This window comes from Schistocerca cancellata, chromosome 3 (assembly GCF_023864275.1).
Source record: "Schistocerca cancellata isolate TAMUIC-IGC-003103 chromosome 3, iqSchCanc2.1, whole genome shotgun sequence".
In the NCBI taxonomy this organism is placed as follows: Eukaryota; Metazoa; Arthropoda; class Insecta; order Orthoptera; family Acrididae; genus Schistocerca; species Schistocerca cancellata.
The window spans coordinates 98,128,793-98,150,340 of NC_064628.1; the positions used below are offsets into that span (position 1 = coordinate 98,128,793).

At 42.9% G+C, this 21,548-nt stretch overlaps 1 protein-coding gene across 1 annotated transcript in view; it reads left to right on the forward strand.

The window, feature by feature from the left end:
* Positions 1–21,548, forward strand: part of LOC126177099 (mediator of RNA polymerase II transcription subunit 1-like) — a 208,641-nt gene that overhangs the window by 13,619 nt on the left and 173,474 nt on the right. Inside the window, exon 3 of the mRNA XM_049924359.1 lies at positions 13,750–13,883. Within this exon, the coding sequence (XP_049780316.1) occupies positions 13,750–13,883 (134 nt within the window). The remainder of the gene's footprint in view (positions 1–13,749; positions 13,884–21,548) is intronic.

The window sequence follows — 21,548 nt, forward strand, 5'->3', positions numbered from 1 at the left end:
CTTATGATCCTGCGGCCTTCCCTTCCCTGGCTACACCCTGGAAGGAGGGCCAGGCTCCCTGGCTTTGGACAAAACACTTGCCCTGCTACCTGGTCTGTACTAGAACGGGTGGGGACACATTCACCTCCACAAAGCCATTGTTTTTGTGGGGAATATTGAGGACAAGATTGGTAAAGATAAGTCTCTCAGGTCGGACTCCCTGTTGATCAAAGCGTCTTCAGCTGCACAATCTGCAGTTCTTTGTGCTTATGATCGTCTTGACAATGTCACAGTGTCTATTACCCCTCACCAGTCTCTGAATTGGTGCAGAGAGTGATTTTTCATAGGCACCTCATCCTGCAAACTGATGAGGAGCTCCGGATTAATCTAGAGCGACTCGGCTTCATATTGTTTGACGGGCGCACTAATATCGGCGCCTTCATTCTGGCTTTTGAGGCAGATACCCTCCCAGAGAAGGTCAAGTTTATGTTCTACAGATGTGATGTGAAGCACCATCCACTGTGGCTGAGTGGTTCTAGGCACTTCAGTCTGGAACTGCGCAACCACTACGGTCGCAGGTTCGAATCCTGCCTCGGGCATGGATGTGTGTGATGTCCTTAGGTTAGTTAGGTTTAAGTAGTTCTAAGTTCTAGGGCACTGATGAGCTCAGCAGTTAAGTCCCATAGTGCTCAGAGCCATTTGAACCATTTGTGATGTGAAGCTGTACGCCCCACCACCCATGAGGTGCTTTCAGTGCATATGTTTTGGGCAAATGTCTTCCCGCTGTACGGCAGACCATTTGTGTGGTAACTGTAGACACCCACTCCATGAGGGAAGCCCCTGTGTTCCACCACCTGTGTGTGAATTGTCATGACCACCACTCTCCACACTCTTCAGATTGCCGAGCTTACAAGAGAGAAAGAAGACCAAGAATACAAGTCCCTGGATTGCCGGACTCCATCCATTGTCACTGTCATCAACTTTTGCCTGCATTACATTCTTTCCCCCTCCTACCTGTTCCTTTCCCCAGTCCCATCCCCCTCTCCCCTTCCCCTCCCCCCTCCCCCTCCCCCTCCCCTTCCCCTTCCCCTTCCCCTTCCCCTCTGGGAGCTGCTCCCCCTCCCCGGCTGAAGAAGTGCCCCCCCCCCCCCCCCGCTCCTCCTCCCAGGACCCTCCCTCCGGTGTCTCTCAGGCCGGAAGCCTACTAGCACAACTTGGCCATGAGACACACCATCTGTGCACTCTGATATCGCCTGCTCTCTTTCGGTTCCGGATCTTGCAGAAGCCCGTTCTCCCTCTATGCCCTGCCCTACTCTACCTCTGAAGGAGGAGGAGGAGGAGGAGGAGGAGAAAACACAAGTCCCTGGACAAAGCCCTTCCTTTGCCCCCGAGGTACCATCTCTGCCCTCACAACCTGAGACTGACTTCCTATTTATGGATGTCACGTCATCCCTGTCGGTGACAACCACTGACCGAGTGACATGACCTTCCCTTGGTTTTTTTATGTCTAACCATACGATGTGTTACCATATGATAATCCAGTGGAAATGCAATGGATATTATCGTCACCTGCTGGAAATACAATGCCTTGTTTTCTCCTATTCTTTTTTCTGTCTTGCTTTTCAAGAAAGCATTTCCATGATGACCACTCTCCAATGTTTCATGGTTATCGGGCGTTCTGTCAGATCTGTGCCCACCCGGGGGTAGCACCTGGAAGGATCTGCACTTCGGGTCATGCCAGTGTCATTAGTGACTGGATTCCCATTTGTACTAGTTTGGAAGCAAAAATGGTTTAGAGTGCAAACAACTCCGGGAATCACCATTTGCAATGTCTACCTCCCTCCAGGTAGGAAAATTTGTAAATTTGTTGTAAGTTCTATGGTCATAGATCCCTAGACTTACAGTACTTAATCTAACTGAAACTAACTTACATTAAGGACAACACACACATCCATGTCCAAGAGAGGACTCGAACCTCAGACAGGGGAAGCTGCGCGAACCGTGGCAAGGTGCCCTAGACCTCACGGCTACTGCGTGCGGCTCCAGGTAGGACACTTCCTTATGTAGAATATGTAGAACTGTCTACCTTCAACAGCAGCTCCCATCCCCATGTCTCCTCTTCTGGGACTTCAGTGCACTCCACCCTCTGTGGGTGAGTGCCACTTCGATGGGTAGGGGGTCTTATAATTGACCAACTTATTAAAGACTTTGATTTGTGTCTGCTAAACAATGATTTCCTTACCAACTTCAGGGCTGCTCATGGCACCTTTACTGCTATCGATCTCACAATCTACTCCTCTGCTCACGTGGCTTCCCGGCATTGTTCACCCCAAGATGATCTTTGTGACAGTGATCACTTTCCGATGAGATTTTTGTTCCCCTGCCACCACCAGGCAGACACGCTTCCACATTGGGCATTGTGCAGAGCCAATTGGTCTTTATATACATCTGCTGCGCACTTTGACAGCTGTCTCACAAGCTGCATTGATGCGGTCATGCAGAGCTTCTCTGCAACTATTCTTCATGCTCGTGGCACTGCTGTCCCCCTATCCTCAGGTCCCCCTCGTCATCAACCGGTACCGTGGTGGACCAAGGACATAGCAGTTGCTGTCCAGGAACATCACTGGGCACTGCAACAATTTAAACAACACACTTCACAGACCAACCTCCTCATTTTAAGTGTCTCTGTGCTAAGGCTCCCTACCTTATTAAGCAGAGTAAAAATAAATGCTAGGGGTTCTATGTTTCCTCCCTGGAGACATGTGTCACTTCATCGCAGATTTTGGTCTAAGCTCTTGAGTCGTCTTGGCTGCCAGTGACAATCCACTGTCCATGGTCTTGCCCTCCAAGGTGCTCTGTGTGCCGATCCATTGGTCCTTGCATAATACGAGGGCTATCTACAAAGCACATTACGTTTTCGTTTGTGTCCGTTAGGGGTGGGGCTAGCGCGGCCATCTTGGTGTCATGGCATTCCGCCGCTCAGTTGGCATCCTGCCGTGCTAGTGAGAGGTTCGTGCTGTACTCCGTTGAGTTACTGTGACGGTTTGAAATGTCAGCGTTAATTGAAAATGCTGCGAAGTGTGAAGTGCGTGCTGTAATAAGGTTTCTGACTGCAAAAAACTGTACACCGATAGAAATCTATCGGCAGCTTTGTGAAGTGTATGGAGACAACATAATCACTGAAGGTAGAGTGTGTCAATGGGTCATAAAATTTAAAAATGGCCAAACTAACGTTCACGACGAAGAGCGAAGTGGAAGACCCAGCATAGTGACTGCCGAACTTGTCGAAAAAGTCGATGCCGCGGTCCGTGAAAACCGTAATTTCACAATAACGGAACTCTCTATGAGTTTTCCACAAATTTCACGAAGTTTGTTGCACAAAATCATTACCGAAAAGCTTGGTTACCACAAGTTTTGTGCAAGATGGATACCAAAAATCTTGACAGAGATTCATAAAAATCAGCGAATGGCTGCAGCATTAACGTTTTTGGACGCTTACGAGAAAGATGGCGACTCATTACTCGATTGCATCGTTACTGGTGACGAAACATGGGTTAAGCATGTGAACTGCGAGACAAAATTCCAGTCAATGCAGTGGGGGAACACAAATTCCCCCCAAAACCCCAAGAAATGCGTGCAGACAATGTCGTCAAGGAAGGTGATTGTGACTGTCTTTTGGGACAGAAAAGGTGTGACTTTTGTGGATTTCCTGGAAAGAAGCACTGCAATAAACTCTCAAAGGTATTGCCAAACTCTGCACAACCTCAGAAGAGCAATACAAAACAAGTGCAGGGGAAAGTTGGGCTCAAAGATCTTGCTGATTCACGACAACGCCCGGGCCCACACGGCAAATGCCACTCGTGAAGTTCTCGAATCTTTTAAGTGGGAGTTGTTTCCTCATCTGCCGCACAGTCCCGAACTGGCACCAAGCGACTTCCACTTATTCCCAGCAATGAAGAAGTGGTTGGCTATGCAGCGTTTTGATGACGATGCACAGCTTCAAGAAGAGGTAACCACGTGGTTGAAGGCGCAGGCGGCCGAATTTTACGACGAATGAATTTCCAAGCTCGTCCATTGCTACGATAAGTGCCTTAATTTAAATGGCAACTATGTAGAAAAGTAGTATTTAAGTGTGGCTTTCATCTGTATATAATAAAAAAAATTTCCAATACTTTATTTATTTTTAATTCCAAAACGTAATGTACTTTGTGGATAGCCCTCGTACCTCATGACACACTGCGACAAAATTGGTGTCCTCTTCCTATCCTACTACCTTTCTCTGACAGAAACGCTAAGTTGAACAGATGCCCCCTCTGTTTCAACCCTCACCAAGCTGAACCCTTTAATGAACCCTTCACTGAATGGGAATTCTTGCAGTCTCTTGCCTCTTTGCCTGACACAGTCTCAGAATCAGATTCCATACACAACCAGATGATCCAACAATTGAACATTACTCAGAGGCAACATCAACTCGGGCCCTTTAACTGCATTTGGCTCATGCGTGCCTTCCCCTTGCAATGGCGAGACAGTATAGTTTCTCCTCTCCTTAAGCCCGGGGAGAACTTGTCTCTCAACAGCTACTGCCCGATTAGTCTGGCAAATGTACTTTGTAAACTGCCTGAGAGGATGGTTAGCTTCTGATTATCTTGGTACTCAAAGCTTGGGGCCTTTTGTTCCTGTATCAATGTGGCTTCAAGGAGGGATGATCTCCAACTGACTCATATTGGAAACAGCAATCCAACAGGCTTTTACTAACCGCTGGCACCTTGTCGCAGTCTTCTTTGACCTACATAAGACATACGACACGGCTTGGCGCCATCACATTTTAGTTAACTTCCACGACTGGGGCTTTTGCGGCCTCCTCCTGGTTTCTATCCTCAAGTTTTTATTCCACCAGCTCTTCCGGTTCAAGTTGGTACTTCATTCAGGATTTGCGTATTGTGCAGCTCCCTCTCGATAGCATCTGCTGAGTGCCGGCTCCAAGGTGCCATCCAATGGGCCTCTGCATGGGCCATCTCCCGTGGCTTCCAGTTTTTTCCCCTCCAAAACACAGGTCATGCATTTTTTGTTGTCAATCCACAGCACACCCACAACCCAAACTTCAATTTGATGACCAGCTCTTAGATGTTGTAGCACAGACCCGTTTCTTGGACCTTATTTTTGATAAAAAGCTGATGTGGCTGCCCCATATATGCCACCTGAAGACTACATGCATGCGGAATCTTACTGCTCTCTGCGTCATGGCCAACACATGTTGAGGTGCAGACCATGCTACTCTTCTCCATCGTTACCGTACTATGATGTAGTCCAGGCTAGATTATGGAAGTCAGGTTTAGGACTCAGCGGCTCCTTCCACTCTGAAAATACTTGACCCTGTTCACCATTGTGGGGTGCGTCTGGCTATTGGTGCATTTTGCACTTGTTGACAGTCTTCTCACAGAAGCGGGGAATGATGGCGCCAACTCCTGGTTTCATATGCAATCGCCATTCACTGATTCCCTGGCCATCCTGTGTACCCTGTCCTCTTTGCAAACAAGGCATGTCCTTCCTGATAACCACCCATGGGCGGGATTGTCGGTTGGAATACGTCTCACTTCCCTCTGTCGGGATGTCTACCTCCACTCACTGGAATGTGCCCTGTTTATTTCGTCCCAAATCCCTGCTTGGATGGTGCCTAGACCACGGATAGGACCAACCTTTCCAGGGTCCTAAGGTCTCTGTCACCCCTTCCAGCATTTCGTACATTCCATCCTCACAGAGTTCCAGGGTGCCACCATCTTCTACAGTAATGGTTCTAAGATGATAGATAAGGCAGGATACGCTTTCATGTCTCCTGCTGACTTAGAACACCATTTATTGCTGGGATCATGTAGTGTGTTCACAGTAGAGCTGCTAGCCATTAACAGGGCCCTCCATTTTGTTACTCATGCCTCTCTGCACAGTGTTTTAGTATGTACCGACTCAATGAGCAGCCTGCAGGCTATTGACCGATGCTACCCTCATCACCCTTCAGTCTCTGCTACCCCTGATATTTTCTCTGCCCTTGGCCGTGCCACCTCCTCAGTTGTCTTTCCCTGGGTACCAAGTCATGTGGGCATCACATGGAACAAACTGGCTGATGGCTTGGCTAGAGAAGCAGATACTTACTCCCCATTCTCTTTCATAATTCCAGCTGTGGATATGCGGATTTACATAAATCTCTCTTTGTGGAATGACATCTGTGGTCTACTACTGTCAATAATAAATTACGCACAATCTAGGAGACTGCTGTAATTTGGTGCTCTTCCTTCTGCTCTGCTTGGATGGAGTCCATTGTTTTATGCCATCTACGCATTGGTCATACCAGCATCACCCGCTGTTTCCTCTTTCATAACAGAAGACCCCCACAATGTAGTTGTGGAGCTAGACTGACACTATCCTCTATATTTGTGGAATGTCCCCTTCTTTTGGTCATTCATACTAAGTATAGTCTTTCAGATTCCTTAAATTTAATATTAGCAGACAATTTATATTTATAGGTGGTTGAAGTGGTCTGCAGTTTCCTCCGTGAAACTGGTTTTTATTTTCAGACATAATGTTTTGCTTTATTCCTGGAGCAGGGCAGGGTGGTTGTGGTTGGGGCCTCTCTTCATGTTTTCTCGTGCTGGGACCCATGAACACTCCCCCATGGAAAGACCACTCTTTTATTCCTGTGTTTTTCCAGTTTTTAGATTTAGTCTACCCTTTTGTACCTTCTGCTGTGTGTGTCTTAAGTTCCTTGTTTTATAGTTTGAATACTCTGACTGGATCGGTCCACTTATAGCAGACCCTCTCTCTTCCACGAGTAACTTTGGAATTGTGGGTCTGATGACCTTGACGTTTAGTCCCATAACCCCTCAATTAATCAGTCAGCCAACCTATTGCTATCTCCAACACCTTGGGCCACTATTTTGCATAGATTTCAAGCTGCACCCTCTATCATACCACCTTCCTCATTCGGAAACAAATGGAGGAGGAGATATCCTTCTCCTCTCAGAATCGTGAATGCTACAGTGCCACCTTTACTGTGAAGGAGCTTGACCATGCGATCTTCCACCCAATGGCTGAATGATGTTCATACTCAGATGTTGCAGCGCCTTTTTCTTGCGGGCAAGTACTTTCTCCTTTCATATGTACAATCCCATTTGGGCAGATGGAACGTTTCTCAGATGCTGGCGTGAAGCTACTGTCATACCCCTACCTAAGCCCAGTAAGTACAAATACCTTCCTTCTAGCTACCACCCCATTTCTCTCACCAGCTGTGTTTGCAAGATGATGAAATGTATGATTCATGCCCGGTTGGTATGTGGCTTCAGTCTCAACAATATACTAACCACTGCACAATGTGGATTTCATGCACGCTGCTCTGCGGTTGTCCATCTCATCACTCTGTCAACCCATGTCACGAATGGCTTCCTGCGGAAATACCGGACTGTGGACGTGTTTTTTGATTTGAAGAAAGCCTACGACACCTTCTGGAGGACTGGTATCCTCCATACTCTGTACACGTGTGGCATTTGAGGCCGCTTTCCCCATTTTCATCATGGATTTTTAAAAGCCAAAGTTTTCAATGTACGTGTGGGTTTGGCCTTGTTGGACACCTGTATCCAGCAGAACAGTGTGCCTCAAGGCTCCATCCCGAGCGTCATCCTCTGCTATAGCCATTAATCCTATTACAGACTGTCTCCCACCAGATATCTATGGCTCCCTTCCCGTTGATGACTTTGCATCTATAGTAAGTCTTCACGGACTTGTTTTCTTGTGTGGCGTCTTCAGCAGTGTCCCCATCATCTATACTCATGGAGCATCAACAATGGCTTTTGCTTGCTTTTCCACTGATGAAACTCTTTGTATGAATTTTTGACAGCGCAGTGGGTTTCTTCCACCTTCTTTACATGTTGGGCATGTTGCTCTTCCATTCGCTGAAGCTACAAAATTCCTGGAGCTCATGCTTAATAGGAAACTTCCTTGGTCCTCCCATGTGTATTACCTGGCCACATGCTGTACCCGGTCCCTCAGTGTCCTACATGTCCTAAGCAGTACATCCTGGGGAGTGGGTTGGACCACCCTCCTGCGTTTATAATGATCCCTTGTCCGTTCGAAACTAGACTATGGATGTTTCGTTTTTTCATCTACATTCCGTCCATCTTACGCCATATTAACACAATACACCATCGTGGAATATGTTTGGCCACTGACGCCTTTTGCACTAGTCTCTATGTAGAAGCTGCTGAACTACCACTGTCATACCAGTGTGGTGTTCTCCTCAGTACGTACGCATACTGTTTACTGCCGTGCGCAGCCACACATCCTATACTCCCTTGTTTGATGACTCCCTTGACCGCCAGTATGGGGCGCACCCTTCTCTGTTGCCTTATAACCCTATGATTACTGTTGTAATTTAGTATGCTTTTCCCTAAATAACAAAAAAAACCTATCTCTATGTTCTCACATATACTATACCCCAACAGAACAAATATTCCTGTTACTGAAAAAGCCATGTATAACCCTCTTACTAAATTTTAGTTTAGTTTCCAAATAAAGTACACTATGGGAGGATGGTCTTGTTAATAGGAAAAGCTAATCAGTAGAGTTACCCTTGACTGTGTCTAATGGATAAGTAAATCAGACTATTCAATTCTTTTCCTAGACTTTTACCCAGTGGTTAAATAGAAATGCAATATGAATAATATACTAAAGCTAGGACAACTCAGTTCCAAGTTCATTTAGTGGTTTAAAACATGTACTAATAGTCACCAGCCTATCCAGGCAATGAAACAGTGAAGTATTGGAAAAGCAGAAGTATGAATTTTGCCTACTTTCTTCCTTCTGTTTAATTAGGTTCTTCAAATTAATATTACTCCATGTAAACAATGTTGGTGCAACTATTAAACCCTCATACATTACGTTTTTAAAAGAGAAAAAGCCCAGTAGATAACTTCAGGGAAGCTAAAAAAATTTGGCCAGGGGGGACATACAGAAAAGCATTTTCTATAATAAACAACTCACATACTAAAATACTTAGATACTAAAGCACATACACTTTTGTACTGATCATTTCACTACAAGAAAACACCTTTCTCACTGGAATTTACTTTCAAAAGCTATTGTTCTTTGAACTATTTCTGTATAGTCATTTACCAGGGTCTAGTAACTTGGCTAGTCTGATTGAATTTTACGTAAGCACACTTTACTATAGCACTTTGCAGTTGTTATGAAAACGCGAAAAACAATTGAAATGGTGCCTCTTTATATTAACTTGGCACTTCATAAGTCTGTAAAATAGGATACTCAGATTCATCAAACATTAGGAAGGAACCCTATGTAGGTGTATGATTAGGATGAAATAACAGGGTGAACTACTTTCTTTAAAGTTCAAGCATGATTATTAAAGCAATTCAGATTAATGGTTGACACTGTACAAAAGTAAATTTACTATAAAAAGTCTTATGTGGTGGCTGTAGGCTTGGATGTGGCGAACAGTCACAGTACGGCCTGTAAGTCTGTTTCTCTTCTTGGTCTCGGTCTATCTACATACAGTAGCCCAACAACTCGCAGCTATGCCGTAATGCATTTGAAGTCTCCATCCGAGGCATTTTGTGCGAATTTGCTGGCAAAGCTTCTCCTTCTCCACAAAGGTTTTGCCTCAATCACTGCTGCCTACAGACTGTGTCTTACTTCCCGCGCTTGCTCTAGGTAGTGCGCCAATTCACCCTTGCCACCTTTTCCATTCACCAGAGCCACTTTCATTTTAAACAAATTTTATTTCTTATATTGTTGCTAAGCATGACCACTTCTCAAATTGTCAAATTTACATTTACATGAACAATTTATACACACAAATATTTTTAAATACAAAAGGTCATCAGAAAATTATTTAACATAATAAACAATTTACATAGTATTTTACATACGGTACTCACATGCAATGCAAAGAACTTCAATCTCCCGTATAGTACACTTTACTTTACTTGTATGGAAAATATAGTAACAATATGCAAAAATTTTAAAGCAAAAAAAAAAATTAAAAATTTAAATGAACCATAGACAAATATTGTTTTATAACCTCTCAGAGTTCGCTTTCAGCTACTGCTCTGGCAGCTTCACTTTAGCTACTTGGTACATTCCCGATAGGTGTGAACCCTTTCTCACCTCGGCTTTGTGCAGTGACCTGTTTTCATCTTGGTCTTCCTTCACTTCTCAATGACACCTCTCCGAATTCGATGTACCACTGTAAGTTTCTCGACCTTTGCACGCAACTTAGTAATAGGACCTTCGTGTACACTGATAGCTCTGACTGACTATAGTGTCGGATGTGCCTTCGACATTGGCACCAACCTTTTTTGTTACTGGCTTCCAGCACACTGCTTGATTTCTACAACAGAGCTCTTTGCCATCTATCGAGCCACCCAGTACATCTGGCGACACAGGCTTTTTCAGTGTGTCATGTGCTCTGATTCTCTGTGTCCTTCAGACCCTCTCTGTTCTGTACACAGTCCATCCCTTAGTGCAGTGGGTCCAAAGAAATTTCTCTTTGCTCACTGTTGATGGAGCCACTGTGATGTTCGTGTAGATTCCTGGTCACTTTGGTCTGACTGGAAATGAGGCTGCTGATGCTGCTGCCAAGGTTGCAGTCCTCCTACCTTGGCCTGCTAGATTTTCCATTCCTCTGGATGATCTCCATGTTGCCGTCTGTCGGCAGATGGTGTTACTTTGGCATCACCAAAGTCACAGGAAGTCTTCTCTTCATGGGAACTAGCTCAGGGGAATGAAACCTCCCCCAGTGACTTGGCCAACATTCTCTCAGCCCTCTTGTTGCAAGGGGATAATTTTAGCTATGTTGTGTTTTGGGCACTGTCTTTTTAGCCATCGCCATTTGTTAAGTGGTGATCCCCCAGCACATTGTGCTCATTGTCATCAGCCTTTGATGGTTTGCCATTTCCTGATTCAATGCCCTTTTTTTAACCACTTATATTCCACTCTATGTTTGCTGTCTGAGTTATCAGTCATTTTAGCAATCAACATGCAGCTGTTGATTGTGTTTTAGTTTTTATCCATCATAGCAATATGGCAAAGGACATGTAATCTTTAGTTAGTTACCTCTGTCGTCTCTGTGGTGTATTTTGTGGACCTTTGCCAAGGGGAAGTCCTTGTTTTTAGCTCTTTTCTTCCATTGGTTGGGCTTAATATATAGTCGCTTTTAACTTGTTTTACTTATTGATGTTCTAAGGTTATGACATGAGCACTCATGACCTCAGTTATTTTTACGTCCTAAAACAAACCACCCAACAAACAAGAGCTTAACTTTCAGACCTGCCACCCAGTGCATACCAAGAAGTCCATTCAATACAGCCTAGTCACCCGGGACTTGTACTTCCATAGTGATGAGCAGTCCCTCTCTAAATATACCAAGAACCTCACTGAGGCCTTCACAGACCATAATTACGCCTCCCAATCTTGTACAGAAACAATTTCCTGTGTCTAATCCCTCCGGGTCACCCACCACCTCCCAATGTCCCACTGTCAGGTCACAGAGGAGCATTCCCATTGGACTCAGTACCCCCCAGGACTGGAACAACTGATGCACATTCTCTGCCAGGGTTTTGACAACCTCTCTTTGTGCTCTGGAATGAAGAGCACTCTACCCACTATCCTTCCTGCCCCTCCAACTGTGGTATTCTGCCACCCACCGATCCTAGAGAATATCCTTGTCCATCTCTATGTAGTCTCTGCTCCCAACCCCTTTCCTCATGGCTCATATCCCTGTAATAGACTTAAATGCAGGACCTGTCCCATACATCCTTCCACCACCACGTATTCCAGTCTGGTCTCAAGCGTCACCTATCCAACAAAGGCAGGACTACCTGTGAAACCAGTCATGTAATCTGCAAGCTAAAATGCAGCCATTGTCCTGCATTCTATGTGGACATGACAACTAACAAGCTGTCTGTCCACATGAATGGCCATCAACAAACTGTGACCAAGAAACAGCTGGACCACGCAGTTGTTGAGCATGCTGTGCAACACAACGTTCTTCATTTCAGTGACTGCTTCATAGCCTGTGCCATCTGGATCCTTCCTAAGAACACCAGCTTTTCTGAATTACGCTGTTGTGAACTCTTCCTGAAATATACCTTATATTCTTGTAAGCTTTTGCCCTCAGCCTTTGTTAATCAGTGTCCATCACCCACCAATCCCCTTCCCTGTTCCCACTGTAGCACTACACAGCCTTCTATTTCACCAATGCACCCACAATATTTTTACTTCTCTTCTCTTCCACTGCCCCACTGCCCTCCACCTAACCTCCCGACTGCACGTGGCAGCCTTACCCTCTCTTCACCTCGTCTCTGTATGCTCCCACAAGCAGTACTTTATCTTCCCCACCTCACTGTGCTATCCATCCTCCTCTCCAACCCAGTCTTCTCTGTAATCCCACTGACCAGATGGCTTGTCCCATCAAGCACTGTTGCTTGCAGCCTGGTCTCTCTCTCTCTCTCTCTCTCTCTCTCTCTCTCTCTCTCTCTCTCTCTGTGTGTGTGTGTGTGTGTGTGTGTGTGTGTGTGTGTGTGTGTAGTCTAATTCAGAAGATCTTTTGCCAAAAGCTTATTGTTTAGCAGTCTTTTTGTCATGTCTGTATGCTACTAACCATTTCCACATTATGGTAAGTAGCAATGATCGTTGTCACAATATTGTCATTATTCAATCCTGGATTTTCCATTCTTTGATTTTATATTAAATTTAAAACTGACATCTATCAAAATTATACACATCGCCGTCCAGTCAGCTTCGTATGTGGTTTACCCTGAAACTTTCTGTTGTCTTTTCGTTAGTTTCTTTAACTGTTCTCTGTGATACCACTTCGTTGTGATGAGGTAAGTTACTTACTGTGTACTTAGTAGTACCTAATGGTCAGAGAGACCACTCACTACTGGATAAATATTTATATCCTCGATTAATGACGACTTACAAATATGTTGTGTGTTAGTGTACTGCTTCCTTATTTAATTCTGATGGGAAAATTAACAATAGAAGTCAGATTTTATTAAATATTTCAGTTTCAGAAAACTCAAAGGATATCATTGCCAGTTTTGGCTCGCTACAAAGTTGTCACCACCCTGCAGACTTGATCCAGTAGTTATGATCTAGTTTGATATTCGAATGGATTTTGACTTACTACCACGTCATCATCAGATGCAACTGGGAGCAGGATGGGTGATGTCCACATGTAGGAGTGATCTGTGAGTATCAGACTGCACTCGTACGGTAGCAGATGGCGTGAACAGGCAGCCATCATCTTTACTGCTTGTAGCTGCATCTTATCATGACTTGTTAATAAGCCAAAATTGGTTGGTTGGTTGGTTTGTGGGAATGAAGAGATCAGACTGCTAGGGCCATCGGTCCCACCAAAATTGGTAATGATACCATTTGAGTGACCTGAAGCTTAAGTATATAATAAAACATTTTACAAGATGCTTATGACAATTGTGCCATTTTAGTAGTGGCTAAGTTGCTGAATTTGAATTTTGAAGTATGTTGATTATAGTAATTATGATGATGAAGAAGAACATGGGGAGTGGTGCACTAACACAAACTATGACTGCTTCTATAGAAGGAAAGTCAATGAGGTTGTAGTTATTACTTCTATTTGGTACATTCTTTACATCGTATTCCTCGGATTCAATTATATATAAACTGTGTGAGTTGATCCTGTTTTGTGGTGTTGCATCATTATGGTGTGTAACTTGGTTCTAGGAAAAAAGATATGCAATAGACAGCGTGGAACGGAGCCAATTGCAGAAGTGCTTGGATACACTGCAACACTCCATTAAGGTGACTTCACTTCAAGGCATGGTGGAACGTCTAGAGAGTGTCTCACGACAGTTGGGGTATGTATTGCAGCTTGAGCCCTGAGAATTGTTTGACCATTCCATAAAATTTGAATAGAGTAATGTGCATATCATGTACATTATATGTGTTGAGAATAAAAGTTGAGTAGTGCTATAGTCTTTCATATAAATCATATAAGTTTGTGATATGAGGATGTTTCTAAGTTTACTTTATTTATGAATATGAACTTCCTGCACTTATTCTTCTCTGTGCTGATCAAACACCTGTGTGACACTACTAATAAGTATGAAAGATCTGATAGGATTCAAATATTTAGGAGTAAAGGAGACCACTGACTGAACATCAGAGGCATTAAGTCATTGAAAGGCACACTTAAAATAGAACTAAAACTTTGCTAGAGTCACTTGGTTGAAGTAGTGTGTTGCACAGTATATTTAGGAATGATGAGTGATACATTAAGTAAGTAATACAGTTTGGGAAGTGGGACATGCGTGTTTAGCATGGGGTTTTTCTGCACGCACATGTTGATTGATTGTTAAGGGAGATGGTGTTGCTACTATATGGGGCGACACTGGTGGCAGCTCGCCCTTGGCTACATTTGCTGTTTTTAATGTTTCCTCCATACGGAAGATCTGTACCTTGGAGTTACATTGGCCTTCATGGAAGAAGATGCCCATAGCAATGCATAAGAAAGTCACAGGACAAAAACGAGGTTCGAGGGTAGGGCTGCTGTAACTTGGTTTGTTGTAAATATTGTTGAAATATACTTTTCAAGAGACAGAGAATTGTTGGAAGTGTTTTCTGGGTGTATAGTGATGTTCTTACATGCATGTGGCTTACAAAAGAAGAAAGTTGTATTTAGTACTGTGTATAGAAGTAGTCTGTTGGTGAAGTTCCAGTACTCAGTAACCAACAAAAGAGAAGACACGGTCAGTGGTACACTATGTCATCAAAAGTATCTGGACACCTGGCTGAAAATGACTTAAAAGTTTGTGGCACCCTCCCTCGGTAATGCTGGAATTCAGCCTTGATGACAGCTTCCACTGTCACAAGCATATGTTTAGTCAATTGCTGGAAGGTTTCTTGGGGAAAGGCAGCCCATTCTTCACGGAGTGCTGCAGAAGAGGTATCGATATTGGTCGGTGAGGCCTGGCACGAATTCGGCGTTCCAAAATGTCCCAGATGTGTTCTATAGGATTCGGATAAGGACTCTGTGCAGGCCAGTCCATTACAGTGATATTATTGTTGTGTAACAACTCTGCCACAGGCCGTGGATTATGAACAGGTGCTTGATCGCATTGAAAGATGCAATCGTCATCCCGTAATTGCTCTTCAACAGTGTGAAGCAAGAAGGTGCTTAAAACATCAATGTAGGTCTGTGCTGTGATAGTGCCTTCCAAAACAACAAGGGATGCAAGCCCCCTCCGTGAAAAACACGACCACACCATAACACTGCTGCCTCCGAATTTTACTGTTGGCACTACATATGCTGGCGTATGGCATTCATCTGGCATTCACCATACCCACATCCTGCCATTGCATCGCCACATTGTGTACCGTGATTGGTCACACCACACAATGTTTTACCACTGTTCAGTCGCCCAATGTTTACATTCCTTACACCCAGCGAGGTGTCATTTGGTATTTACTGGCATGATGTGTGACTTCTGAGCAGCCACTCGACCATGAAATCCAAGTTTTCTCACTTCCCACCTAGCTATCATAGTACTTGCAGTGGATCCTGATGCAGTTTGGAATTCCTGTATGATGGTCTGGATTGATGTCTGTCTATTACACATTATGACCCTCTTCAACTGTAGGCGGTCACTGTCAGTCAACAGATGAGGTCAGCCTATATGCTTTTGTGCTGTACATGTCACTTCTTGTTTCCACTTCCCTATCACATCAGAAACAGTGGACCTGGAGTTGTTTAGGAGTGTGGAAATCTCTCATACAGACGTATGACACAAGTGACACCCAATCACCTGACCACGTTCGAAGTCCATGAGTTCCACGGAGTGCCCCATTCTGCTCTCTCACAATGTCTAATGGCTACTGAGGTCACTATATGGAGAACCTGCCAGTAGGTGGCAGCACAATGCACCTAATATGAAAAACATATGTTTTTGGGGGTGTCTGCATACTTTTGGTCATATAGTGTATGAGGCATACACAGCGTAGGTGGATACCGACTTGGCAACTTGGTGGGAAGGTGGGGGAGGGGGGGGGGGAGGGGAGAGAGAGAGAGAGAGAGAGAGAGAGAGAGAGAGAAGCAACCTACCCTCCAGCTAACATATTGCATTACACAGCGAAAACTGTCACACAGAGACCCAGGAAGTGAGAGTGAAAACTGTGTGCATGTGTGTGCACACTCCAGACCATTGAAGGATGCATTCTGATGGGTGGCAAAGTTTTCATTCTCTTTTGAGTGTGTGCCTCTCAAATACTGCTGCTTAGCTTTTGAATATTTGACCTTTCCTCTTTTTGTGAATGTCAGCACACAGAAAGATGTTTACAGTTGTGAGATCAATAAATATATGCATAACAAACAGGAGCTGCATCACCCTTAATGCAAAACTGTTCAAAGCAGCCAGTATATGTCATAATTCCTGCTGTAACATTCTTCAATAAATTTAAAGTAAAATTATGGTGAGATTACTGTCAGTAGTATACAGCCTAGTTACACCATTTTATAATACTGTTTCTAAATGTTTACATATGTATGATTAAACAGTTGCTGCAAACTGGTATGTTTGTTTTCCAAGTAAGTTCTGTAATCTATTTTCCCTAGTACAGTTTCTTAAAAATATTGCTTCTTGTTCTTCAAAGCTTTGATAATCATAAACTGCTCTTTCCAAGAGTCAAAGGGTCATACCATTTGTCTACTGAACAGCACTAAAACCACTTTGTAGCTTATTTTTAAGACGATAATTCTCTCTGATTTTATTAGCATTGTGAAAATAAATGGAGATCACTAAGCTGGAGTTTACTTCCTGTTTCCTTTATAACCAACAGTGCTGTCAACTACCCAGTATGCCATTTATATGTGAACCAATTTCATCATTATTACTGAAAATAGATTTTCTTTTTTAATTTTGTACATGTGGGGCAAAATGTGTAAAACACTATATTGTAACACTTTATGAAAGTAATGATGTTACAAAAGGAACTTATTCTTAATTGAAGCTGAGGTATTAATGTACAGGCTACTATAACTGATCCATTCATTTTCAGATTTATATATTTTTTTGAAGTATTAATGCACAGATATGAATGACACATCACTAAAATCGCTAACTCACTGAGTTTTCATTATGCTTATCAATTGGCTTACAAGTACAGTGCCTCGACAAGATGGTGACAAAGCAAGAAAAGAATTTTCATGTGTTGGAATATGCGAGAGGTTTTTCATTTACAACGGTATAGCATGCCGTCAAGGAATCGTGGAAAAGAACTGCCATGTAAACAGAGTATTGTGCATTAGTATCAAAAATTAGAGACAGTAGTTGTCGCTGTCAACAAAAAAGTACTGGTTGACTAAGTGTTCCAGATGCAACCATGGAGAGGGTGATATGCAGTCTATAAAAATCAATGGTCCTGTGTAACCCATGAATGTGTAATACCATCTTTGTGGAAGATTTTTTGATAGAGGTTACATGTCAAACAGTACTGTCTGCACTCGTGGAACAGTTAGAACTGGAAGATTATGGCCGATGCCTTCAACTTCACATCACATTGCAGCAAGCACTTCAGGCTGATAGTCAACAATGCAGCAACCTTCCATTTATGTGGAAAGGCCAATTGTCACAGTATGAGAGCACAGAGCACTCAAAATCCTCATGAAATTGTGTCACACGAATGAGATTTTCCTGCAGTAAATGCTTTATGTACAGCGTCGCATATGAAGCCGTGTGAGCTGTTTTCCTTCTGTGAGAAGGCTGTAACATGTACCTCCTACCTTGAGATGTTACAGTTGTTGTTGTCTGACTGCTGATTCCAAGAATTTCATATCCCAACAAGGTGGGATCGTCTTATTGGAGCACTGATAATTTTTACTACCTAAATGACAAACTTATGTATTGCTGGATTGGGCATAGTGGTGAAGATAATGGAGCCCTGTTTCCTTTTGCTCCCCCTCTCCCCCCTCCTCCAGTCCCTTGACATACAACTTTTGAATTTTTCTTTGGGGCTACATTAAGGACTGTGTTTATGAAATTCCACTGCAGAGCACACTGGAAGAGCTCAGTGAACACGTCAATGCTGCTGTAATGACCATTGACATACATGTACGTCGGTACGTAAGATATGGAATGAACTTGATTACCGCTTGGTGGACATTTGCGACAAGGGGTGCTTATTGAACATATGGGGTACAAACTTGATGAGTTTATAATTCTATTCGTTTATCAGTCATATTTTTAATGTAAGAATGAAAATAATCAAGTTTAGTGATATTTTGGAAAATATAGAGCTTCAAAATAGAGTCCTTGATGGGCCTGTACTGTACTCGCTTGCATCCAAAGTGAAATATATTTCATAGATCTTAATAGTGGCCGAAAATGCATTTGCATGTTTACTGCACATAGGACTTTAATATGAAACTAAAAATTCAGCTGTGGAATAAAAGGTGTCAAACAAATAGCTCTGTAATTTCTGTTAGGTTTGGTGGATTTATGTATTGTTTTGCAGGCAGTCAGAGTGTCTTGTGGCAGTAAATTCACTAATTTCTGATATGTGATATATGGTGCCAGTTTTAAAATTTTGTGTATTATGGAGGGCCCTCCCTAAATTAGGAGCAGATTTCGGTGTGTTACAGTGTCCTGGAAGAACATTGAGAAGAACTAAACTGATAAATGAGGGGTCCAGTGGAAAAGGGGCACATGCCACCAGAGTATGTTATCAGAAAATGGGCATTAAGGAAATATGATTTTGTATAGTAATGTGAACTCCTGCTGTGATAACCAACAGTTATTACAGCAACTAAGTGGTGATTTGTGAATACTATTAAATATTAGGCCACTTTATTACAATTTAAAGTACAGAAAATGAAATCCTTGACACGTAGACATATTACATAACATGTTATTAATAGTCAAACTCCTCATCCATGTTTTCCTGTACCATTGTCACTTATCAGTGACTGATAGAAACTTGAATATATTGGAGGCACAAATTGCAGTAAGCTATAAAGGTCCTTGAACTTTGCTGCCTTAATTTGATGTCCATTTGGAGACTTAGGAACTAACTGGCAATCTGCAAGCTTTGTAAATCACCTATGACACTTCTGTAAACTAACTCACTCAGGTTTCTCAGTTTGATTATGTGAATATTTTATATACGAGGGTTGTCAGCAAAGTATGTTCCGTTTCTATTTCTATCCGCGGCAGCGCTACAATCACAGTTCCGAACATGCGCGGCAGTTACTCTGCCTCAAGATTTTCAGATCGCTGCTGCCGACATGTGCTTTGTAGTGTTTGTTTATAATGTCAGCCATAGTTGAAAATGCTGCCATGTGTGAAATCAGATCTGTAATTAATTTTCTAAATGCAAAGAAGGTTAAACCAAAGGAAATTCGTCGGCAAATCTGCGAGGTTTACGGCAAAATGCTATGAGTGATTCAATGGTCAGAAGATGGGTCAGACTGTTCAATGAAGGAGTTGATCAAGTGCATGATGAAGAAAACGGCAAATGTGACCAAACAACTCTTACGGGAATTTCACTGGGACACGTTTGATCATCCTCCGTACAGCCCGGACATTGCTCCTAGCGACTTTCGTCTCTCCTTACACCTAAAATCTGTCCTTGGTGGTCAACACTTCTACGATGACAACGAGCTGAAAGAACATGTTACCTCATGGTTGAATACACAGGCGGCAACCTTCTATGAAGAAGACATACAAAAACTTGTGCCACGCTGTGACAAGTGCCTACAAAATTTCGGAAGCTATGTAGAAAAGTAGTTTAACAGTTGTAGATTTTTGTACAATAAATATTTTTTCTGTATCTGTACATATTTGTATTATATAACCAAACAGAACTTACTTTGCGGACATATCTCGTATACAGGATGTTCACCACTCACTAATCTAAACACCATTGGTTTTGGAGGTAATGTTACATTTGATGTACTGTTCATTATAGATGACAAAGATACAAAGTCATCTTTCTTCATTTCAACCACAATGAAAGGGTTCTTTTTCTTGCTCTTTCTTATAAGTTCAGCCCATTTAGCTGGAGTGTACACAGCCTGTGTCTTTCTTTTCAGCTTCTCAATAACTCCAAAATCCCTGTCACATTACAGGAACGTAAGATCAAGGAGGAGAAATTTGTGCTCAATAACATCAAAATATTTTTTATCTAGGAAGTACAACCACAGACCTAGGATAATATGGTTTTTATTTTGTCCAGCACATGAATCAATAAATGATGAGCCTTTGATGACGTTCTTCCTTCACCTTGTCTAAAGCCTTTAAAACGCAGCTAGCAACTTCATCGTCCCATCTAGGTGCAACATTTTCAGACGAGACACACATCACTACCTTCTTATCACTACAATGGTGAATACAGAAATTATATGTCCAGGGTTGTTTCTTATAAAAAACTGTTTCAGTCAAAGTATATGGTTTTGCTGGTCGAAGTATATGGTACTGGCAATGCTTGTTGTAAGTCCATGCACAAAACGAGTGCATCACTACCATCCTATTTTGACTCATTTGATTCACTTTTCAGAGCACTATATGCATTTTGAGCTTTCTCAAGGTGTAGTTTGATGTCTGTGGATTTGGTGTTATTACATGCTTTAGCAGAATCACAAATATGACATGTATCACCAGACAGCAATTTAAAACCAATATTATATTCAATGTTGAAAATGGTTTCACACACATGTTGTTTCACTGGGACTTCATCTGTATTTTTAAGATCTTTACAGTACAAACAATACATTCCAGCAATCGAATGAACAGAGGTTATGTAGGACTTGTTCAGATTGTGCATTCTACTGTAATGTGATGTGTACTTTGGAAACATTTCGATGTGATTTCTAACCTTACTTTTTCTGTAGCTGTAGGGCTGAAGATTTTGGTGCAACACTAATGTTTTGGGGATTGTTTCAACTCTGGATTTAGTGTGTTGTTGATAAGGAGTTTTGAGAGGTGTGGCAAATTGAAAAGATCAGCTAGGCAGGGTCTGGGTTTTATGAGGTGTTGATGAGGAGGAACACTGTGGGTAGGATAGGGATTGGATAGTAGTGCCCCCAAGGCAGCAGCTGGATGTTGGCAGGTTGGATAACTTACAGCGGTGGTAACTGGAATGCACTTCCAGGTGCTGGAGAGCAAGGGATACACCCGTCTGCGGCAACCGTCAAAATCGGCAGCAGCAGAGCACTGTATTTCTTTGGGACATTCAATGGAATACAATGTAACAAAAATTTTATCCCCGGTTTCCGGTTTTTGGGATTCCTTAATCAAGGAATCAGTGGAAATACGTCTTGCCAATAATCTTATAAATCGTGACAACGGCTTTCAGCTGGATAAAAATTGGAATCCTGTTATTAAAATTATACAATCACAGCGGAATCGACAGTGTCATTCGATACTCAATGACTAGATGAACCTTTATTTCCACCACCGAGGGCAGCACGTACAACTCGGCTATGCTGCGCATGTCAACACCTGACGCATGCGCTGTAGGATGCCAGTACA